This window comes from Ooceraea biroi, chromosome 6, assembly GCF_003672135.1.
Source record: "Ooceraea biroi isolate clonal line C1 chromosome 6, Obir_v5.4, whole genome shotgun sequence".
Taxonomy (NCBI): Eukaryota; Metazoa; Arthropoda; class Insecta; order Hymenoptera; family Formicidae; genus Ooceraea; species Ooceraea biroi.
In genome coordinates, this window is record NC_039511.1 from 3,678,824 (window position 1) to 3,698,595 (window position 19,772).

At 40.5% G+C, this 19,772-nt stretch overlaps 1 protein-coding gene across 1 annotated transcript in view; it reads left to right on the forward strand.

The window, feature by feature from the left end:
* Positions 1-485: 485 nt before the first annotated feature.
* LOC105281242 overlaps positions 486-19,772 on the forward strand; it is a 59,369-nt gene continuing 40,082 nt past the window's right edge. The window contains exon 1 of the mRNA XM_011342332.3: positions 486-2,012. Coding sequence (XP_011340634.1) covers positions 1,893-2,012 — 120 coding nt within the window. The 5' untranslated portion in view covers positions 486-1,892. The remainder of the gene's footprint in view (positions 2,013-19,772) is intronic.

A 19,772-nucleotide genomic window follows, 5' to 3' on the forward strand; every position in this document is an offset into this window, starting at 1 on the left:
CTATCTTTAAAATAACTTACAGAAGTAATCTTTGTTTATAAAATATACCTGCCATTCGCGTCTTTAAACTCCATCAAGAGTCTTTAAGATTATACTCTTGAGGTAACATCAAATAATATTCCTTTCAAGTAAATCCGGAAATAAGATCTTACAGCGCGAGAATTACGTGCATTATTCACGAGGCTTATTTCGTAACCCTCGTTCTTTTCATACGTATTCTCGCGTAATTGTTTATTTGTGGCCACAACGTCTTTATCCGCCGCAAGAATCCAGGAGACGATGATCGTGCCATGGCGAACGAGAAATAACAACCTGTCAACCGTCCCATATTGTCTCCGTTTTCAGATTCCCTCGCGATCCAGCACGGTACTCTCCTCCGTCGCTCTTTCGCCCTCCGTCGTTATCCCCCGTTATCCCCACTATGTCCCTCTCCGTTTCTCTCCGTTCGTTCTAGCGTCGCGACGGAGGACGGACGGACGGCCGTGCCGAACGAGGACCAGCGCAGCAGACTGGGAACGTCAGAGTGCCCTCCGACTTCGTCGCGTACGCATCCCTCCTGCCTGCTCGATCGCGAACGCAATCGCGAGTCGTCATCGCGAGTCATCAGCGCGAGTTATCATCGCGAATCGAGTTTCACGATTTCGCGCATCGGAAGCAACGCTGCGTCTCTCGTTCGTGAGCGCGATTGTGTCTCTGTGTCCGTCCGAGGGAACTCACGACTCGCAACTCGCCACGAAGAGCAAAACGGAAATTGAAAACGACGACGCGAGCCGGGACCGAGAGACACTCCGAACTTCATCTCGCGCGGAATTGTGCGGAATTCTCGTCGGCGAGGCGAGCTCCCGGCTTCCCTCGATTATATCATCACCGAGTTTCTGCCCGCTTCTCGGGAATTATCCTCCAGGATTCGTTGGCAGAGACATCCGGTCTGACTATCGGAGATTCTACTACTGAGTGCCGCAGAAGATAGTCCTCGGACAGTCGCGTCTTTTTCAGTCTCCCCTTCCACGAGTGTTTGCAGGAGAGAAAAAGAATCGTCGGCAGTGATCGTCGCATTGCTCGCTCGTTAATCAATCACGCAGTAGCAGGGATCTATCGTGACACAGTGTATTTCGCAGTTCTCGTTCGAGTAAAAAGCGAGAGATCGATAGATCCTCCGAGGATCTAGGATGGACACCTGGGAGAAGCGGCGCTCGTAGATTTCCCACGTGGGCACCGTTTTTGAGCGCGTGATACTCTGATTATTGCTGGTAATCACGCGGAAAAGCGACATCGAAAGTACACTGAAAAATCGTGAAAAATCGTAGCGATTGGGCACGATGCGCTGAAGAGGCATCACGGACCAGAAGTGGGTACGGTCCAGGCGCGCTGGACGCCTTCAATTAAATCGTTTCAGCATCGAGTGCGGAACGGTCAGATAATAATAGCACTAGGACGAGTAAAAGAGAGAGGGAAAAGAGAGCAAGACAGAGACGGCGTGGAGTCGCGTGACTCGATTGATTTGGAAATATTACGACAAATATCGCGATGCTGCTGCGAAGAAGCGTTTTATTATCTTCATAGAAAACTGGGACGTCACGTATATACGCGCATGAGAAAACCAACTGGACCAGCTTGAAATAGCACTCGAAGAGGGGATGTTGACTGTGGGAAGGCACGTATAATTGACAAATACTCGTAGGGATTTTCTTAACATATAGCAGAGCCGATGGTAGCGGATACGGCCGAACGGATGCATACCTGCGTGGAAAATTAACGTCCTAGAGTGATACATACGAGTACGAAAGTTGAAATTTTGACATCCTCGCGAGGCTGGGAGCCACCGCATTAATTGCCCGTCGTAATTGGGGTTTGTAAGGATCGCGCTTAATTAGTTCGGGTCAACGTGAACGATGAAGTGGTGCGTGCTTGTGTTGGTGTTCGCTGGTCTGAGTAAGGGCGATAACGCCATCAATACGGACATTTTCAACTGCCCGGAACTCAATTCTCAAGAAGACCTCGACCTCGACAAGGTACGTGCGTTCTCGTTACCATCGTCCGTCCCTGCTCCGCCGCACGAATACGATAATAGAATACGTGTACTTTCTATAATTATATATTGTATTATACAATGTTGTAATTATAATAATGCGTCTATATAGTGCATAAAATTTCTTGTTTCATTTGTGTTTCGGATTAAATTTGAACCCGCTTATCAAGTTGAACGAGCGCATGAAAAGACAATTAAAGAAGACCCGCATTCTTTGCGACATCTGATGTGTCCAGTAGTTACAGATACTTAAGATAGTTTCGATTAAACGCGCAAGACTCTCTCTTGGCAAGGGGATAATATATCAAGCTTTTAATATGTTCCCCGTCACGAACATTACCCGTGATGCTCGCCAATAATTCACTGCGTCATAAGCATCACTCGTGGCTGCTCGGCATACATTTGCCTTAATATAACTTTCGGCATTCGTGCATTTTGGGAAAGAAAAATGCCCGCCATTCTGCAAATGCGCCATTATACGTGTCCTTATCAAGCGTGCGTAACGTTCGTCCAATATCATTTTACGCCGGTTATTGATTATTCCATATTAATCAATTATTTTATTTATTTTGCTCCCTGTACTATATTAAGTAAAGACAAACTTGATCAATGTTACATTGTCGTGTCAATTTCCATTTGGACATGACGTTTGTTTAATACGTCAATAAATATTTTAAATAAGGATAAAATATTCATAAACATCATAGAGCCTGTTTGATATATTACAACAACAATTTAAAATGTGTTAAATATGATTGACATATTGGTGATTTTTTAATTTTGATACACATTTCAAATTCTGCAAATGCAATACAATAAGAGATCAAATAAAGATCGTATTTTTTACTATTGAAAAATTTGTAAAATATTCATTTTTATTTAGTATTTGGATACGTAATATATATGTTCTATCCTGTATGTATACATGTACGTTGCAACGTGGCACGTCCATTGATTAAACCGGGCTTAACGGCGTCGTGTGTCACGGCCTCAAAAAGCAGGTCAACCGTTTCTTCCTTACCGAAAAACCATCAAAATTTGTTTCGCCAGTTAATGGTCGCGCGTGAATTTGCATTTTAGCGCAAAAAATAATGCTTTCAACTGGAGTCAGATAAAAAGCGGTTTTCCAGATGATGTTAAAATGCAACATTTAATGTCGCTAACAAATCTTGATACTTTTATATTGTGATTAATAGTTCCTCGTTTTCTCTCTTTTTTTGTAACGTAGTTGTATGCGACTGTTCCGATTGGATCTAAAATCGTGGACGGACCGTGTAACGGTTCACGGTTGGGCAAAGCTAAAGTATCGTTAATTCAAAACAATTACGAGTTCCTGGCGTGTTGCCTGTACGAAGTTGTCGAGCCACTCCGGCGCTTATATAGTTACATACGGAGTGCATTAAGTGCCGGTCATAATTTAAACGATCGCATCCAAGACGCGTAATTCCAATCCCACGGGTTTAGCTAGGTACCTACGCAATTAACGGACCATTTTTCCGCGTGTACTTAACTTTCCATCACGCAGTAATGCGGTAATAGCGCCCGTAATGCTAGGATAAAAACAGTTAAACGTACTTAAGCAGAAAGCTATAAATATGTTAATCCGCATTTCGATACTTTTGTTAATTCGCATACTATCACGTGATGATACATGACACAGATTTATCGATACGCATACACGTATGAAGATATCAAAGTCATGTGCTGGCTTAGAGGTTGCACGCGGGGTGCATTAAGTGGTCGTTATGAATTAAATCGTCGTGTTCAAGACTTGTTATTTCAATGGAACGAGAGAATCATGTGCTATTATGCACTGTGCTAATATGCTAAGTGGTGCGTATTCTAAGTCTTTCATGCATTAGTAGCGATTAATAATCCAACATTATTATTAACAGTATTATTATTAAATACTTGTATAAGAAAACTCGTATTATGATGGAATATTGAAAGGATTTCTTTGAGAAGTCACTAATCTTGCAATATCGTAAACTTTAATAAAGCACTCTCCATGAATTGAATTCAATAAAGCAGAATTTTATTTCTCATCAATATCACGTGAGAGGTAGTTCGCGAGTTTTCTAGGAAATTGCTTTTGCTACGAGAAAATATCAAATTGTTACTTTGTTCTCGAGCTTAGCTTGTTAGGAATATTTTGACAAGTGATATTTTTGTTCATAAAAAGCAGAAAAGATTGCAAGTTGGGAAACTCGGTAAACCTTTGTAAGCTTTTCAAAAACTCAGTGCGAATAAGTAAATTCAGGTTGAAATTTATGCAAAAAGTAATATAAATATGAAAGCAACATTTTCATTTTATAACTGAAACATAAATTATTTGTAACATAGAATTACAGTGATTTTTTAATTCAATGCGCATATATTATTTTGCTTTTTCTCTCCCTCGTTTGTTTTTCAGAGACAAATTTTTATAATCAGCGGTTCGGAAAAACATAGTGTAATTTCCTTTGGATGGAGGATGGAACTTTAACAAATTTTTCATAATATATTTCGCAAACTATCTCATTCCGTCGTTTCAATGCTGCCGAGTTAACGTGTGAAAGACCACCTTCCCTCGTATCTTTTCCCATATCCTCCTCACGAACTGGACTTACGCTACATTATTATCAAAGCGTCTATCGTACAGTGAGCTCTCGACGTTTCTCTTTTCGTCGTTCAATAGGACGTCTATGACCTGCGTTGTGCAGTCTCGCAATGAGCTAAGGGTAAAAGCCCGGCTTGTCTACGATCTATGGAAGTGGAAAACGAGGACGAAAATAATATCTAAGAGAGAAGCTGGAGGATGTAGATACGGAAACGGGTTTCCTTCGAAGGAAAGTTTGAAATTGTTTCGGAAACACATCACGTATTGTGTAAAAAATATATTTTACCTATTGAAAATTATATTCTCACTTCCCTGTTCTTTAAAATCAATAACTGATATTAAACGAATAGCGAGCCGACATGAACAAATTTGACGTTACAATTTTAAATTATAAAATTGCAAGTTTTTAGTTATATAATTCATATTATATTTTATTTTCATGACATTTATTACTTTCTGGATTAACGATATTTATAATTTATAGTTTGACTGGTTTGCGTCAAATAAGTTGTTAGTATTGAAAAAGGGGAAGTGTAATGATTTCTAAGATTGACAGATCGTGCTACTCGCATGTACAAAAAGATATTTGCGGGCTTGTGTCCGCGTTTTGGCTGTCATTCTAGAAATAGCATGAAATAAACTATTCCTGTAAATGGTTTGCCTGTCACGTGTTGAGAGCGAACGTAACTGCAAACTGCATCTGCGGCGCTTTCATTTGCAACCGCGTCGTAACGGCGCACACAAAATCGCAGCTACGTCGGCAGCGAGGTAGGCGTTATCTTGCTTGTAAAAAAAAGAAAAGAGCAAAAAGAGGGAACTTTCCTCCTCTGCTTTTCGTTGAAAAGGCTTTCGGTGTAAGTTTTCGTGGCAGACAATAAACCACGGCTATTTCTCATTGTGCCGCTGTATAGCGCATTGAGAGAGGCTATTCACCAACGACATCAAAATTTATTTCCAGAATTATTCCTTAAACTTTTCGCACTTGCAATTTGCGTGGTTTCATGAATTTATTGTACAGATAGCGAATGCTCACATTATACATAACGAGATACAGTTACACGCGCTTAAAAGGATTTTGTTTCGATAAGGGATAATTTTCAAATGTACGAGTACGAATATTGAAACATTGGAAGACAATACATTTGGATTTAAATTTTCAATTTTGAAATTGAAATTAATTTTGAAATTGTAATGAGACGTTCATCCATTTATTTATTCTTTGCACTCTTCATGCGGTATCGAGCGTTGCTAATTGACACGCGCGTAATTATTTTGCGACGTAACTCCTCTCGGAGTTACGTTCCTAAAATGATTTCGAGTTCAGAACAACGTTCAAGTCCGGCTCTTGCGTCTTGCTCCAGCGGACGGATGCACGTCAGTAGAATGCGGATTAGTGTACTTGCGAGTTGATAACAGCCTGGCGGAATGCCGTGACATACATTGGATGATACGATGTCACAGCGCACGAAACGGGGGAGCATAATCGTCGCGTCGTGCCATTTATTCGAAGTCGTTGCTCCCGAAGATCGGCGCCTTTTCCTAGGTAATGAGAAACGTGCCCCCTCTGTTTCTTCCGCTATTTCCCGTTCGATCAGGCACGTATCGGCGCTCATCCGCTTTTCGCTCGCGCGCACGTGAAGGTATTTATTACGCCGGCAAAGCACAATCATAGTCCGACAAATTGTTTATCCATCGGAGTTCGTAGCGCGAGCTTCGCGCTCCTCCGGTAAATATCCGGGAGAAGCAGACTTGTTCCCGCGGCCTCAGAAATTTCATAAAGCGTCCGCTCTTCTTCCCTTTATTTATGGAAATCCCTGCCTAATGCCGTGGGATCTGAAACTTTGCTCGAGTCTCGCATCGCTCGGCCGCATACAGGAGGCGGGAAAAGCCTTTTGCCTCTTGACGTTGCGCATGCGGCCAATTTGACTAACGTTTCATAAACTGAAAAGACCTTCATTCTACCGGGCAGGAAGGTGGTATCGTCTACGAAACCAGGCCGCTTCCTTCCCTACATATCGCCTACCCTTTGCCGTCAACGACGACGGACTACGTAAGCCGGTTACGCGAAGGGTCTACGTGCTGAATATAAATTATAGCAACGCGGTAACGGCGTCGACGGCTTATGGGCAAGCTGTTGCAGCGCGAAACGCTGCCACCCTTGCTTTGTTGCGACGCCATGCATTTGCACTCCGTGGGTGGAGAAAGGAGCCAACTTTTTCTTTTGGCCCGCGTATCCCGCCCCTGCCAAACTTCCGGAATCCGATCCTCCATCTTGAGCAGTTCCTTTCACCATATCGTAGCGTATTCCGCGTGCGTCTGCTTAAGCAGCCGCGGATCGTCGCGTATTCAAAACTTATGCGAAAGTGGTAAGCGCGTGTGTAAAAAAAGAGAGATACGAAATATATTCTGCAGATTTCTATCATAATTTTCCACGCAATTTTCCTGATGTGAGATTACTTAAAATAATTTATAAGAAAATCTTTCTTTTCTCGATTGAGAGAAATAGATTCAAGAATAGGAAAAGTAGATCAAGTTTTCAATAATTTAGACATGACCTATTTGTATAATAAAGGCGTCGTTTATTCTGAAGGAAGACACTTCCTCGATGATAAACGATCCTCTGTCACGTGGTGCACATGAAAATGGTAACAGGCAGAATCTCTTGTTAGTTACACATCAAACTCCCTCGTCACTTTTATTATTAATAAGCTTTCACGACACATTTTTCCCTTGCTTTGCTCGCGCAACGTGTCGGATCTCGAGTCTCCGATTTATCTGTGGACTTGAGAAGCTTCTCACTAGACATCCTCCAAGAGCAATGTTCTACAAGTTGTTTCCTCGCGTTTCACTTCCTCGCATTTAACTGAGAAAACGAGATTTGGTTGAAAAAACATCGCGACAAAACGAACACTGGTTCTTCCGGTTCTTTTTATATCGTGGACTTTTCAATTTTCAGCCGCTATTACCGATTAACATTAAATTCCGTTGGAAATACGCGAACTGAATGCAAAGCGACGCGTTGTCGCGGCTGGAGTTACGGGCAAGCTGTTGCGGGTGTTGAATTAGTTTCAACGACGTGCCGGTGCACTCATAATTGCAATCATGCTCGCGTTGGCAGTTTTCCACGAAGCGAAAAAGCCGACCCATCTCTTTCTATACCTCTCTCTTTCTCTCTCCCTCCCTCTTTCCTCACTCTCTCTCTCTCTCTCTCTCTCTCTTCTCGCCCAAAAAATGCAACGCGATATCGTTTTTCAGTTTTGGCTATAACAACGTTTTCACTCGTCAAAGGTGCATCTACTGATATCGAAAATGATCGCGCAAAGAGGCACGCACACAATAAACTGACTGTGCATTCACCAAAGAGAAATAAAGTTATGTCCGTATTACGTCGTATGAAAATGTCAACGTAACATAAATAATAACGGTAACCGTGAGAATTGTTGATATATTTTATATTACATTTAATTCCTCGCTGACAGTTTAAAAGAACAATTTGTTGTGTTTTTCAATCAAATGATTTAAACAAACACATCGTACGCAAATTTCTCGGTTTATTATCTGCTCTGCTCGTAAATCGCGGCATACGATGCACATATGATGATAATAGCTTTGAATGACGATTTTAACTATTTAAGCACTCCATAGCATTAGCATAATCCATTTACGATCCGTTTACGATCAATACTTTGGACACGCGGGACGCGGAAACGTCGTTGTACCGCAAGTTACGCGCAAGCTGTCGCAAAAGTTGCGTTTCCGCGCCCTGCCACCTGCGCACGTAAGTACATTCCTGGGAATTCTTTTCATGCGAAACGGTGTGCTGTTCCTTCGACGCTATTTCGTAAGATTCTCCGAGGTGTCTCTGCGATGGGTTAGCGTGTCATTAAACGCGTGCATTACCGGGACGTAACGTGACGTTATTTTACGAACCTGAATGGTTTAGTGGCAGGTGAGAATCCTGCGAGACTTATTGCAAGAATTACTCCTTCATGGCTCGTTGCTTACCTCTTCAGCATTAAGAAAAATTTCATTTTAACGGAATTTCATTTCGAGATTGAGATCCCAAGATATTTAACAGATACGTAATGTTCACCTCTCTTGTGCGCTTTCTCTCTCTCTCTCTCTCTCCCTCCTTCCTATTCGCTCGCTTTCACTCTCTCTCAATATCGTTTGGAATTATCCTACACATCCTATATATCAATTTAATGCGAGTAGTACCTGGATCATCCTAGCGAACTACTAAATCAAGACAGCGAAAGTTCGGGCAACTTGATGTTCCCAACATCGTCCTCTGGATTCGCTGCAACTTGTTTCTTGGCTGCATCAAGCGTGCTACACATCCACAAATCAAATTCCGATCAAATTCATTTACGAATTAAACTCAGATTAAATGCGTTTGCAACTTGGGCGCGGCTCGAGCTGCTCTCTCTGTTTAACTTACTGTGAGTTATAGCCGCAGCCGTTTTAGCATGTAATGGCACCTCAATTAGTCGGATTTATTTTTTATAGTTCATTAATTGATGATTATACATTAACATTTTTGAATTCATTAATTCCACCTTTTCTCTTTGAAAATTGTGCACGCAGATTGAATTAAAAGCATTCTTTTAAGTACTTATCATTTTATATTCTTTGTGATATATAAAATATCAAGTTCTCTCGATACATTGTACAACTGTAATAAATGCTTCATGAACATATAAAATTTACATTATATTGCACATTTTATACATTGTACTTGAGGAAAAAGCATTCCCTAATATATCATTAATATTTACTTTTTCGTTAGTTGTATTTTTCAAGCTTGTCATTAATTTTTCGAAAATATTACCGTTTCCTCGGCCAAATTCAAAATCCACTCGATCGAGGCATTGTATCTCATATATATCGACCCCACGACTAATCCTCTGGGTTTACCCGTCCAATTCGCCAAAAATACCCTCTCTCGTACCATAGATTCGCGGTACATCTCCCTGGAGCGGGCGAACGGATTAACATAAATTCCGTTTAAAAAGCACACGGCGTGCATAAAGCGAGCCGGTGTCTCGGTGTTCGCGCTTATGCACAAACTATCGCGACGATGCTGCGTTTCCCTATCGCCACCCCCGCAATCCTGGATGCACGCTGCACCCTGACGTAACACTCTGGTGCACCGCCCGCCACCGTCGTCGCATCCGAGCCGAGGTTCGCTTTTCAAGCCCGGGAAGAAGAATCCAATGTTTCCGTGCCACCGGGCGGAAATGCCCGCTATTCTTTGTAGCCCGGCGATTTACGATCGATCGGGATTGCGGGAAGATTTATTAGAAGACCTACGGTCTCGCGACTTCGGATCTCGTCTCGACGCGCGTTCACTGCGCGTTTGAATAAGAGACGGGCGCGCACGCGATGAATCGACTGTCAAGACGCGGGGCGAGGGATATTTCATATAAAATATTTCTTCGATTACACTTTTACGTCGGTCGTGCAATCGCCATTTCCATATCGCCGTTTGATATTTCGATTTATAAGTTGCTGCGGCTGATATACCTGTATTCGCGTCTGTTACGCGGCTTATCGATCGTTATCGTACTTCTGTGCATTTTATTATATTTATACGTTCCGGTAATTTAATTATTATCAAATTGAGAAAATTATTCAGGTGGAAATACTGTTCTGTAAAAACTGTTGTGCACATTTTTAAGGAATTTAATGAAAAAAGGCAATAATCACTGCAGACGTCACTTTAGAAGAAATTACCTGTACCTGAGAAATTATCCCGCACTCTCTCTCTCTTTCTTTCTCTCTCGCTAAAATTGTTCAATACGTAGAAGGACTGCTGGATTACACGATCTGTTCGTCGTAACTATCTGCTCCGAACAAAGCGGGATACCAGGCGATTACTGCGAAATCTATTTTAAATTCGCTTTTAAAGCCCAGGGAAATCCCGGAAGTCGCTCCTACCCGAGATTTATGACCGTCAGAGATCAGAGAAGATTTACGCCTTCGGTGATGTCCTCATCAGTGAGAGATCTTTTTCCTAAGTGCCCAAGAACATTCCTTGTTTCACTATACACTGCGTGAGTTGCGAGGAAAATGTGATTAAAATTGCTGATTCTGTATTTTCATACAAGCTATGAATGCAAACAATGTTGATATTTCTAGTATGACGTGGTATTATTCGATATCATATAATAAACCATAACAATCTATGTGATATATTGATAACAGTCAAAGTGAACTCAATCCACTATTTAACGTATTGCAACATAGGTTATTTAATTATTTAATAATCAAGTACGTTAGCGCTGTGTTATTTGATTATTAATAATTATTATAATAGGATTGCGCGCGCGCTTGTTCGTGCATTATTATATAATAATCCATACAATTACAGAAATTCATAATACGAAGGTACCAAAAATGATTTTATGCAGAATGACTAATTTATAATACGACATCTCTAATTAGATCGCGAAATATTTCATGAGCTTCGTTTCGCAATGTTCATTAAGAATATCCGGAATTAATCCCGAAAAGTTTCAATTGTTTAAATTAACTCGGGGAACATGCTACTTGCGTTAAATCGATTTTTGATAAATACGAGCGGAACATTTTCTCGATAGTTACGTTTCATTCCCCTCTTTATTTGATACTCATAGAAATAGCGGGCGTGTCTGCGTCATTGATCAGCTTGATGAGCGCTTACATAATATGCGCTGGATGAGTGATCGATCGCCAGCTGTCGGCTGAATCGAGGCCGGGAAGATACTTCAAATAAAAACGATGGTAAATGTTCCGTGAAACTCTCGATTAGTCACTTCGATAGCGTACTGTCGGCGCGTACACCGCGAATAAATGCTGGGATGTTGAATAGTTCGCAGACCAGTGCGCATAAAAGAAATTAGTTATTATTATTAAATCTCATTAATATGAGATACGACACTCAACAGATAAAAAATAGAAACTTTAACGTTTGATGAACTCGTACTTCAAATCGGACGAAACGGAACTTTTAATCTGATTTTCTAGCAGCGCGAACGAAGACGTGCTTTGTTCCACTCTTTCAACGGCAATCTGGTTACAGTAAATTTCAAGTTGCTTTTTTTTGCTACTGAAAGTTATCCGTTATATACTTGGAATGCAAAATTGTAGGAATAGATATACTCAGATCTTGAAATTTTGTAGCATTTTTAATATTCACTGTAAATATGTGAGATGCTTCTCTGTTAAGATTTTAGTTTTCGTTGTCTTCTTCTTCACGATAAAGAGATGGAATGATGTTTCATTTATGCATGATACCAAAATTTCAGTAAAACTGAGTGATCTTCCTGTTTTCCGCTCTGTTAGATTTCACGAGGTATTTGACGTATTCCTCCTCGACAAAAATGGAATGTGTTCGAAGATGATATCTCACTTGGATTACTCGCAAGAGAAAAAGAAAGAGAAAAAATCTTGTTTCCGCAGAAAGATGGAAAGCTAGCTTAGAACTGTATAATTTACAATCTCCTCTATTTAGCGTAACATGCGTAAATTTTAATACCTTGTAAATAATACAATAAATCGTCTTTTTGACACGATTATATGCAAATTTATGAGAATTTATCATTTCTTACGATCCGCTTTCACTGTCTCAGCCCTTAAGTGATGCGAAAAATCTAACGAGACTCAATTCGCGACAAACATTCTTATTTGACGATCGGGTTCGATTCGATAGTGCGACGCGAGAGGCGACCGACAAACTACGCTTCGTCCGGATTTCCCTTTGCGCAAGAAAGGATGTTTTTCAGCATTTTCCAGATAGCGGTTAACTTGCTGTTGCTACGGGAGAGGAAGAAACGTACCCTTTTTACCCCTTAGCTTTCCGTGGGACGAGGTAGCGCAAAGCCCCTGCGATTCTTTCCCGATCGATCATGATCGACCCGGAAGTCCTACAGATGAACGGGCATTGCTTTTTGTTTCTCCATCGTTTTAACTCACTCATGCGGGTCGCGCCAAGAGGTATATACGTGTGCGTGTGTGTGTGTGTGAGAGAGAGAGGGACAGAGTATTTTATTATACCCTTAGGCATAGCCTCTTGCGGCCATCCGGTATCATGATGCATGTACACATTAACGGATGTAATAGCATAAAATTTACGCGGATAAAAGTGAGCACGGAGTTTAACGATGTAATCCGATAATGTGCTATCTGCTTCGCGTACAGAAAAGAGATAACAGTGATAAGGCCAGCATTAATCGAATTTCAAAAATCCAATTTTATCAATCACTGTTACTATATAAATGTTCTGATAAAAACGAATGAACAAATGTAGATATTATACATAGACAGATAAAAAGTTTATTCATATATTTAATGTTAAAAAAGGAGAGAACGAGAAGAGTACGCGCTATTCTGCATTCATTATTATACTACCTCATTTTCCTCGCTTAGCGGAATCAAAAGGTCTTTCATTTACAAACGTAGCTCCAGACGGGCGGGTTTACCGAGTCGCAGAAAGGAGTTCGACCGCATCCCATGACGGCTTGAGGAGACGCGAGAAGAAATACGGTAAAAGGGTCATAAGAATCGGAACGCCCGCGCTCCACAAATGTTTCCTTCCAAAAGCACGGAATAACACGGTCGCGTGCCCGCGCCGAGCATTAATAAAGCAGTCGGACGTTCGCGTAGTCGCATACCTCGCGATGAAACACCGTCTTCGTCGTTTCTGCCTGCTCGTGGTGGAACGTACATTTCAAGATTGCATCCCCGAGAGAACCACCCCCCGGCTGGGTCATAGATACTCGGTACTCGAGGTACTCATAAGAAATTTCGACGGGGACTTTCCGTCACGCGCGTCGTTTACAAGCGAAATCCGGGCTTCCCCGCCACTGCGGCTGCTCAAGATTCCGCGACAACGGCGAAGACGTCGTACGAAAACGAGGGAATATTCCCCGGGACCGCAATCGCGACGCCTCGACAGTCTGCGGACGTGCCACCCAGTCGCTGTTTCATATGCACACGCGTCCTCCCAAGAATGCGCGCTTGCACGATGTTTTAATACTGCGAATGTGTGGAGCGATTGAAATCCGTTGCTCCTGTTGCGTGAGCTTTTTCCAGACGGCCGTAAAAATCCTCTCATTTGCCCCGGCGTCGTGATTACGTGGCGGAGATGTCAATTTTCGGAAGTTACAATTTTTGCGAGAGCAAGTTAACAAAAATGTTATATTGCCATATTAGAACGTTACCTAATGTTACGCACTGTAAATGATGCGTGTGTCGAGGAAAAATGTTAACTCAAACATGTTTGAATTACGAATGTTTGCTTGCTAAAAATTTAATCGCGCGTTCGTGACTGTGAGTGCGATATAATTATGAGTGCAATTATATCTTCTCTCTGTAAGTTCGTGTCTAAAATTGCACATGTAAAATTACAACCGTCCAATTTGCAAAATGCATGAATTTCCTCGCATCGCTGAAATTTGAAGAAAGTTTTCCTACATTTACCCGTCATCGTACGGTGAAAGGAATATGCTTCTCTGCAGCAGACAAGCTGCTGAGTTCGTTTGTATTCAAGATCCGCGTTGTCTGACCCGAAAAACAAAGCGAACAACGTCGGCGAGACTGTATTCTCTGAGGCGGAGGCACACCATTGTGACACGCGTGTGCCATGTCGCAACGATGAAAAAAAAATACGTGCTATCACGAGCTCTTACAGACAGATGATATCGCACATAGCAGCAACATTAATTTATTTATGAAAGCGTTTACGTATCTCCCGCAGAAACGCTACTTCAAGCCCCTGGTTCTCTAATGTGCCAAGCGGCTCGTCTCTCTTTGATCACTGAAATACATTTGCAATCTGATAAAAACAATTATTAATTATTCGACGATACACAGCCATCGTTTACGGAAATAATCTCGTAATAATCTATTATTGGCGATATTAATCGCGTTCTTGGAGTGACCAATTTCAGATGGAATCCGAGGTTTGGAAATAATAGAACGTTTCGTGAAAATCGTATCGGTGGCACCCTTCTCTGACTGTGCGTGCTTTAAAAGGAAGGCATGTCTAACACACTCGTAGGGTGTGCACGCTCTTCGCTATTTCTATCGCTGCTCCAAGCTAAGAACGCTTCGCTTCGAGCGGAAATTGTCAAGCGGAAAGGAATGAAATGCGACGAAATGAATTTGGAGCTTGTCGATCATAACGCGAGAGACGCGCGCGCGCGTATTGCAGAACACAATACGAAGTACGTACGTACGTAATATGAAGTATAGATTTTATTGAATATCGTCAGAGCTCCATCCTCATGGTTAAATTTGTACTCGGTGACATTTGCCACGCTTTTCACACCTCACAAACTTTTATAAGTTAGTTTCAAGGTAAAAACAGTTAACGATAGATATTCCCGTAAACAAACCGAAAACTGTTGCTCGTGGAAATGTCCGCAAGTCTTCAATTTTATTTACGACTGTACCAGCGCTCGAAATCTATAGTGCGGATTATAACAACATGTGATATCTCGATAGGATTATTACGATAAAACAGATACGTATGTGAAAAGAATTATTTCAATACAGAGTAAATCAATAACAAAAGAGTCGTTTTCAGACGGGAGAGGTAAAAGAAATCGCGAGGAAATTTCAGAGGTGCGAGAGCGATGTGACGCCATTAGTTAATGAAATGTGATAAACACCTGCAAAATCCACATGCATCAACGAACGGAACAAACCGCACTAAGTGTGCTTAATTACTTAGTTGGCGCGCTCGTGCATGCACGTTAATAACGAATTACGTGCACGCAAACACACACACATATACGCACATATGCACGTATGCACGTTACTCGCTGGGAGCGGGAATAAACAATTGATGGCAGTAGATGAATAATTCACGCAAGAATAATTTCGCAGGTTTTGGAGAACTCGCGCCTCTCGGGTGGCGCATCCGCGGAACGCTTTGCAGGTCGCGCGGAAAAGCGACAAGCTTTTAACCACGCATCCGCCGCGGTTTCGAGTCTCCAGTTTGCAGAAGGCAACTTTTCGCCCGACCACCCCGCCGACGTGTACGTCGAAACGAAGCTACCACGCGAATTCATATCGTTTTCCGGCACGGTGCTAGACGCACCTTTGAAATCGGAATGTTATTGAATGCGACACGCGGAGGGAATTCCTCGATGGCGCACCCTTTATGAATTAAATGGTCACACGGTCTCGCGCTCCTTCTCTTGCATGGTAAAACTCCGATATTTTGATAGAACTAAGAATTTATCTTTATGCGGTTAACCGCTTTGTGCGGTTTATACGCGCGTTTTAATACGCAGGTAGTGTGACATCGCGTGTCGCGATGCCTCGCGTCTCTGATGTAGGACCTTAACATCACCGACGCACGCGCTTTTCTCTTATGATCTTCAATCCAATCTGCATGCATCACGTTGCAGTACATACGCGCGTATACTATGTAATATCGCGAAACTCTATCTATGTATCTTCGATATACGATGGGTTACGCTCTTTATTACCCGAACGGGTATGTACGCCGGCATGCGCGAACGCAACGAGCGTCGAGTTAGCATTTATGCATCGATGCGCCGATATGAAATTTCGAACAGTTACAAGAGAAGAAAGTTTGAGGGTATCAGTCGATTAACATCAGTACAACGATAATAATGTGAGGCAGCTAAAATGTTATACCTGCGTCAAGTACAATTATTTACTATTATTTATAATTATTTGATAATATCATTTCGAGTGCTGATGGTTTTTAAATTTTTCACGTTTCTTCTACGTTTTCCATTCTATTTAATAGGGATAGATGTAAATAGTCTAAATGTATGTATAAATTCTGTCGGCTTTCATATTGTTATTTCGCTTTTAAGGGAAATAGAGAAAGCAGTAAAACTATCCTAAAAGGTCCTATCGTTACATATACTTCACATTCCGCTTTGAATACTTTCAAGTTTCAAATGCATGAAATGGTAGCATTTCGTTTACAGTTATTTGTAGTAAAAATAATTTAATGTATTCAAAATTTAATTTATTTAAATTGAGAGTAAAAAGCTCACATAGGTCTTATCATTCCCAACGCTTAAATTATTTGTATCTTATGCGATATTTAAAAGTATTGCAATTCCCATATCTATTAGAGCTGCCAGCGTAAAGTTTTTTCATCTATGATGACTTTCAACCATTTCAATTGGCGATAACAACGCGGAATATCACAAACGATCGCGTAATTGAAGTGCATTACTGTTGCACGAGTAACGAACGCGTGGAAGCAAAATGCACTATCGTAAAACGAATAATAAACGGCATACACAGTTAGTTTCGTAAAGAGAATACGTGATGGATCTTTAAAAAAACTGTGTTCAATTCTTCAGTTAGCTAGTAGATGCATTAACAACTTCAGATTAAAAAGCGTGCAATTGGATTAAATTGGCAATAGAATTGTTCAATTATATCCACAAAAAAGACTGATGTGTTAAACTTTCTGTTATTAAGAAGAATCTACATTAAATAATTTAATTATGATATCAAGCAGTTGTGATGCTTTAAATCAATCAAATGTAAACGTTGCTACTTGGTACTGTAATGTATAAGAATACATAATAGTGTCTTCTGGTATTCAGCACGTACTTATTATAAATTTAACATGTCTTACGTCATTATGTTGACAGGTATACTTTAATTTTACGGTAACTTCGAAAATTGAGTCGCCAGAAGGAAATTTAGACGAAAATGATTTAATCGCGCAGCGCGCAACTTAAATGGCTTTTCCTTATCGCGAGTGCAACTTTTATGACATCGGCAATTTAAGGTGGTAACTAGCAGTGATACGCGGGTTTCATAAACGAACATGCAAATGGAGCGCATTTACTATCTGTCACAGTCAGGAGTAATGAACAGAAATGCAATATCACGAGGCAGATAATAAACGATCACATTAAGCTCGATGTGCCATGTCATATTATGCTTTTTGCTGCTTTGAATCTTTGAATCTCTCTCCTCATATGATTAAAAAGTTTTCCTTCTCTTGTCAAAGAAATGATTTTTTATGTCTTATCGACACGAAAGCTAGATATCTTCAATAAATCGAGCATAAATTACTGTTCGTTTTGATTCATAAATGTAAGTACAACGAATATTTTCTCGACAGCTATTTTCTTTTATATTTTCTTCTTGGCTTTCTTCGTAGATAATGTGATAACGACTGCAATGCGCTTTCTTTCTCACCTCTCTTATATACTAACAAAATTATAGTTGCTCAATCTCGTGGAATATTGAATTTTTCCATTACATGCCATCTTGAAGCAAGAAGTTATAAAATAAAACCGTGCTAAATTAACCGTTAGCAGATTCCATTGCGGTTAGACACATTTAAGCTGTTTTTTTTTCATCAGACGCACGAAGCGCGGTATATTCGCGCGCCTCGCCAAACGCGTAATTGCTGTCGATAATTTAATGGTGTATTACATCCGCTATTAGTACCACGCGGAACGTTGTTAATTAAATCATATGTAATGTGTGAACAACTGGCTAGCAATCAATGATCTGTTGCGCGAGTTGCTCAATCAGCGGCTGTTTACGAAATTTATACAAGAGGCTAAGGACATAAACGGAATCGAATTTAGGACCGCTATTTTTCGGGCTATTTTCCGTTCCTGTTCTGTTATTTACACGTATACTCGTCCGATAAAATTCGACTCGTAAAATGTCTACGGGCAAGTTAAACTCGATACTAAAGCTGTCTTTCTAGGATGGCGCTTATCGACGGATGTGAAGGACAACGTCGGTTCCGAAGCGTAACCAAGATACGATTACACTTTTCTTTCTGCAAGTACAACTTATATCTACGTGGAATTTTTTCGTAGAAGAAACAGTTTTATGCAATTTATTCAAAAGGAAGAAAACGTTACTTTTTGTGCTCTTTTCCTGTTTATTATCTTTCTATTATCGTATCTGTAAAGGCAAACTATAAAAGGAAGACTGAAATGGAAAAATGGTAAGAACATAGGTAATGGTGACAAATGAGATAGAAATATGATGATGACAGAATGTTTGCTGCAAATGAAAAAGTTCCGCCTGTATGGAATTCTGGAAACTGTCTATTATGCATAATGAGGTACAATGGCAGAATGATGAGCTATATTGAATGCGTGCGATATCTACGTATTATATTCGCATAACTGAGCAAACCAGGTCGCCAGGTCGCAAGAATAGAAATGTACTTTCGGTTAAGTAGAGTATTAACGCAATCACATTATCACATATAACACTAATTAACAATAAGTTATCTTACATTAGTAATGACATTAAAATTATTATAAGAATTACTCCGTTAAATGTCAATTATTAGACGCGCAATGACAATCGTTTGATTTCTTTCTTGCAATGACTTAAAGATAATTTTAACAATCCTCGTTGTTAAAATTATCAAGAAAATTTAGTTGATATTACATAATGCATATCACAATCAATCTGTACATCAGCTATGTCATACACAGTGAACGTCCAGCTTTTGGAAGCTCGTAGTCAAAGGGTTAATGTAAATAGGAACTGATTGGCTAGTCTTTGCTAGAATACTGGCTTACACATCTTTTGTACACGGAATTGAGTAGACTGGAACAAACATGCTTATATATTTTAAAGTTTTAAAATATCACATGTTTAGAGGAAGTCATATATCGTGACACATATTATGTCAAATATTCAGACGCGATGTAAGACGATGTTACTCGTGCTAACTTGTTTCGACGTCCCGTCAGGCTCACGCTTCACAAGTTTGACGCCATCCGCAGGGAGAGAAAGCAAGCGCATATATGATAGATATTGATGAATAATACAAATACATATCTGGCTTAAACCTATAAACTTCGTTGCAACAAAGACTGAAGTTCGTAAATACTATATTGGATTGAAGTAGACAGAATATTTTAGAGTTATTCTCCATTTCGTATGCTTTTTCAATATTTCCGTGCCTCGCAATTTTTATGGAGTTTATAACGCATATATGCGTATATATACTTACGAAATAAATTAAACTAAAGAACCTGTATGCTCGCAATGAAAATAAAACGAGGGAAGGATGTGCTTCATAAAAGTTTTAATAGAAAAAAACTTTCTGCATCGAGGTTATCAGACAAATTTGCATATCATAATTGAAGGAGCAGCTGCATAAAGGAGAAA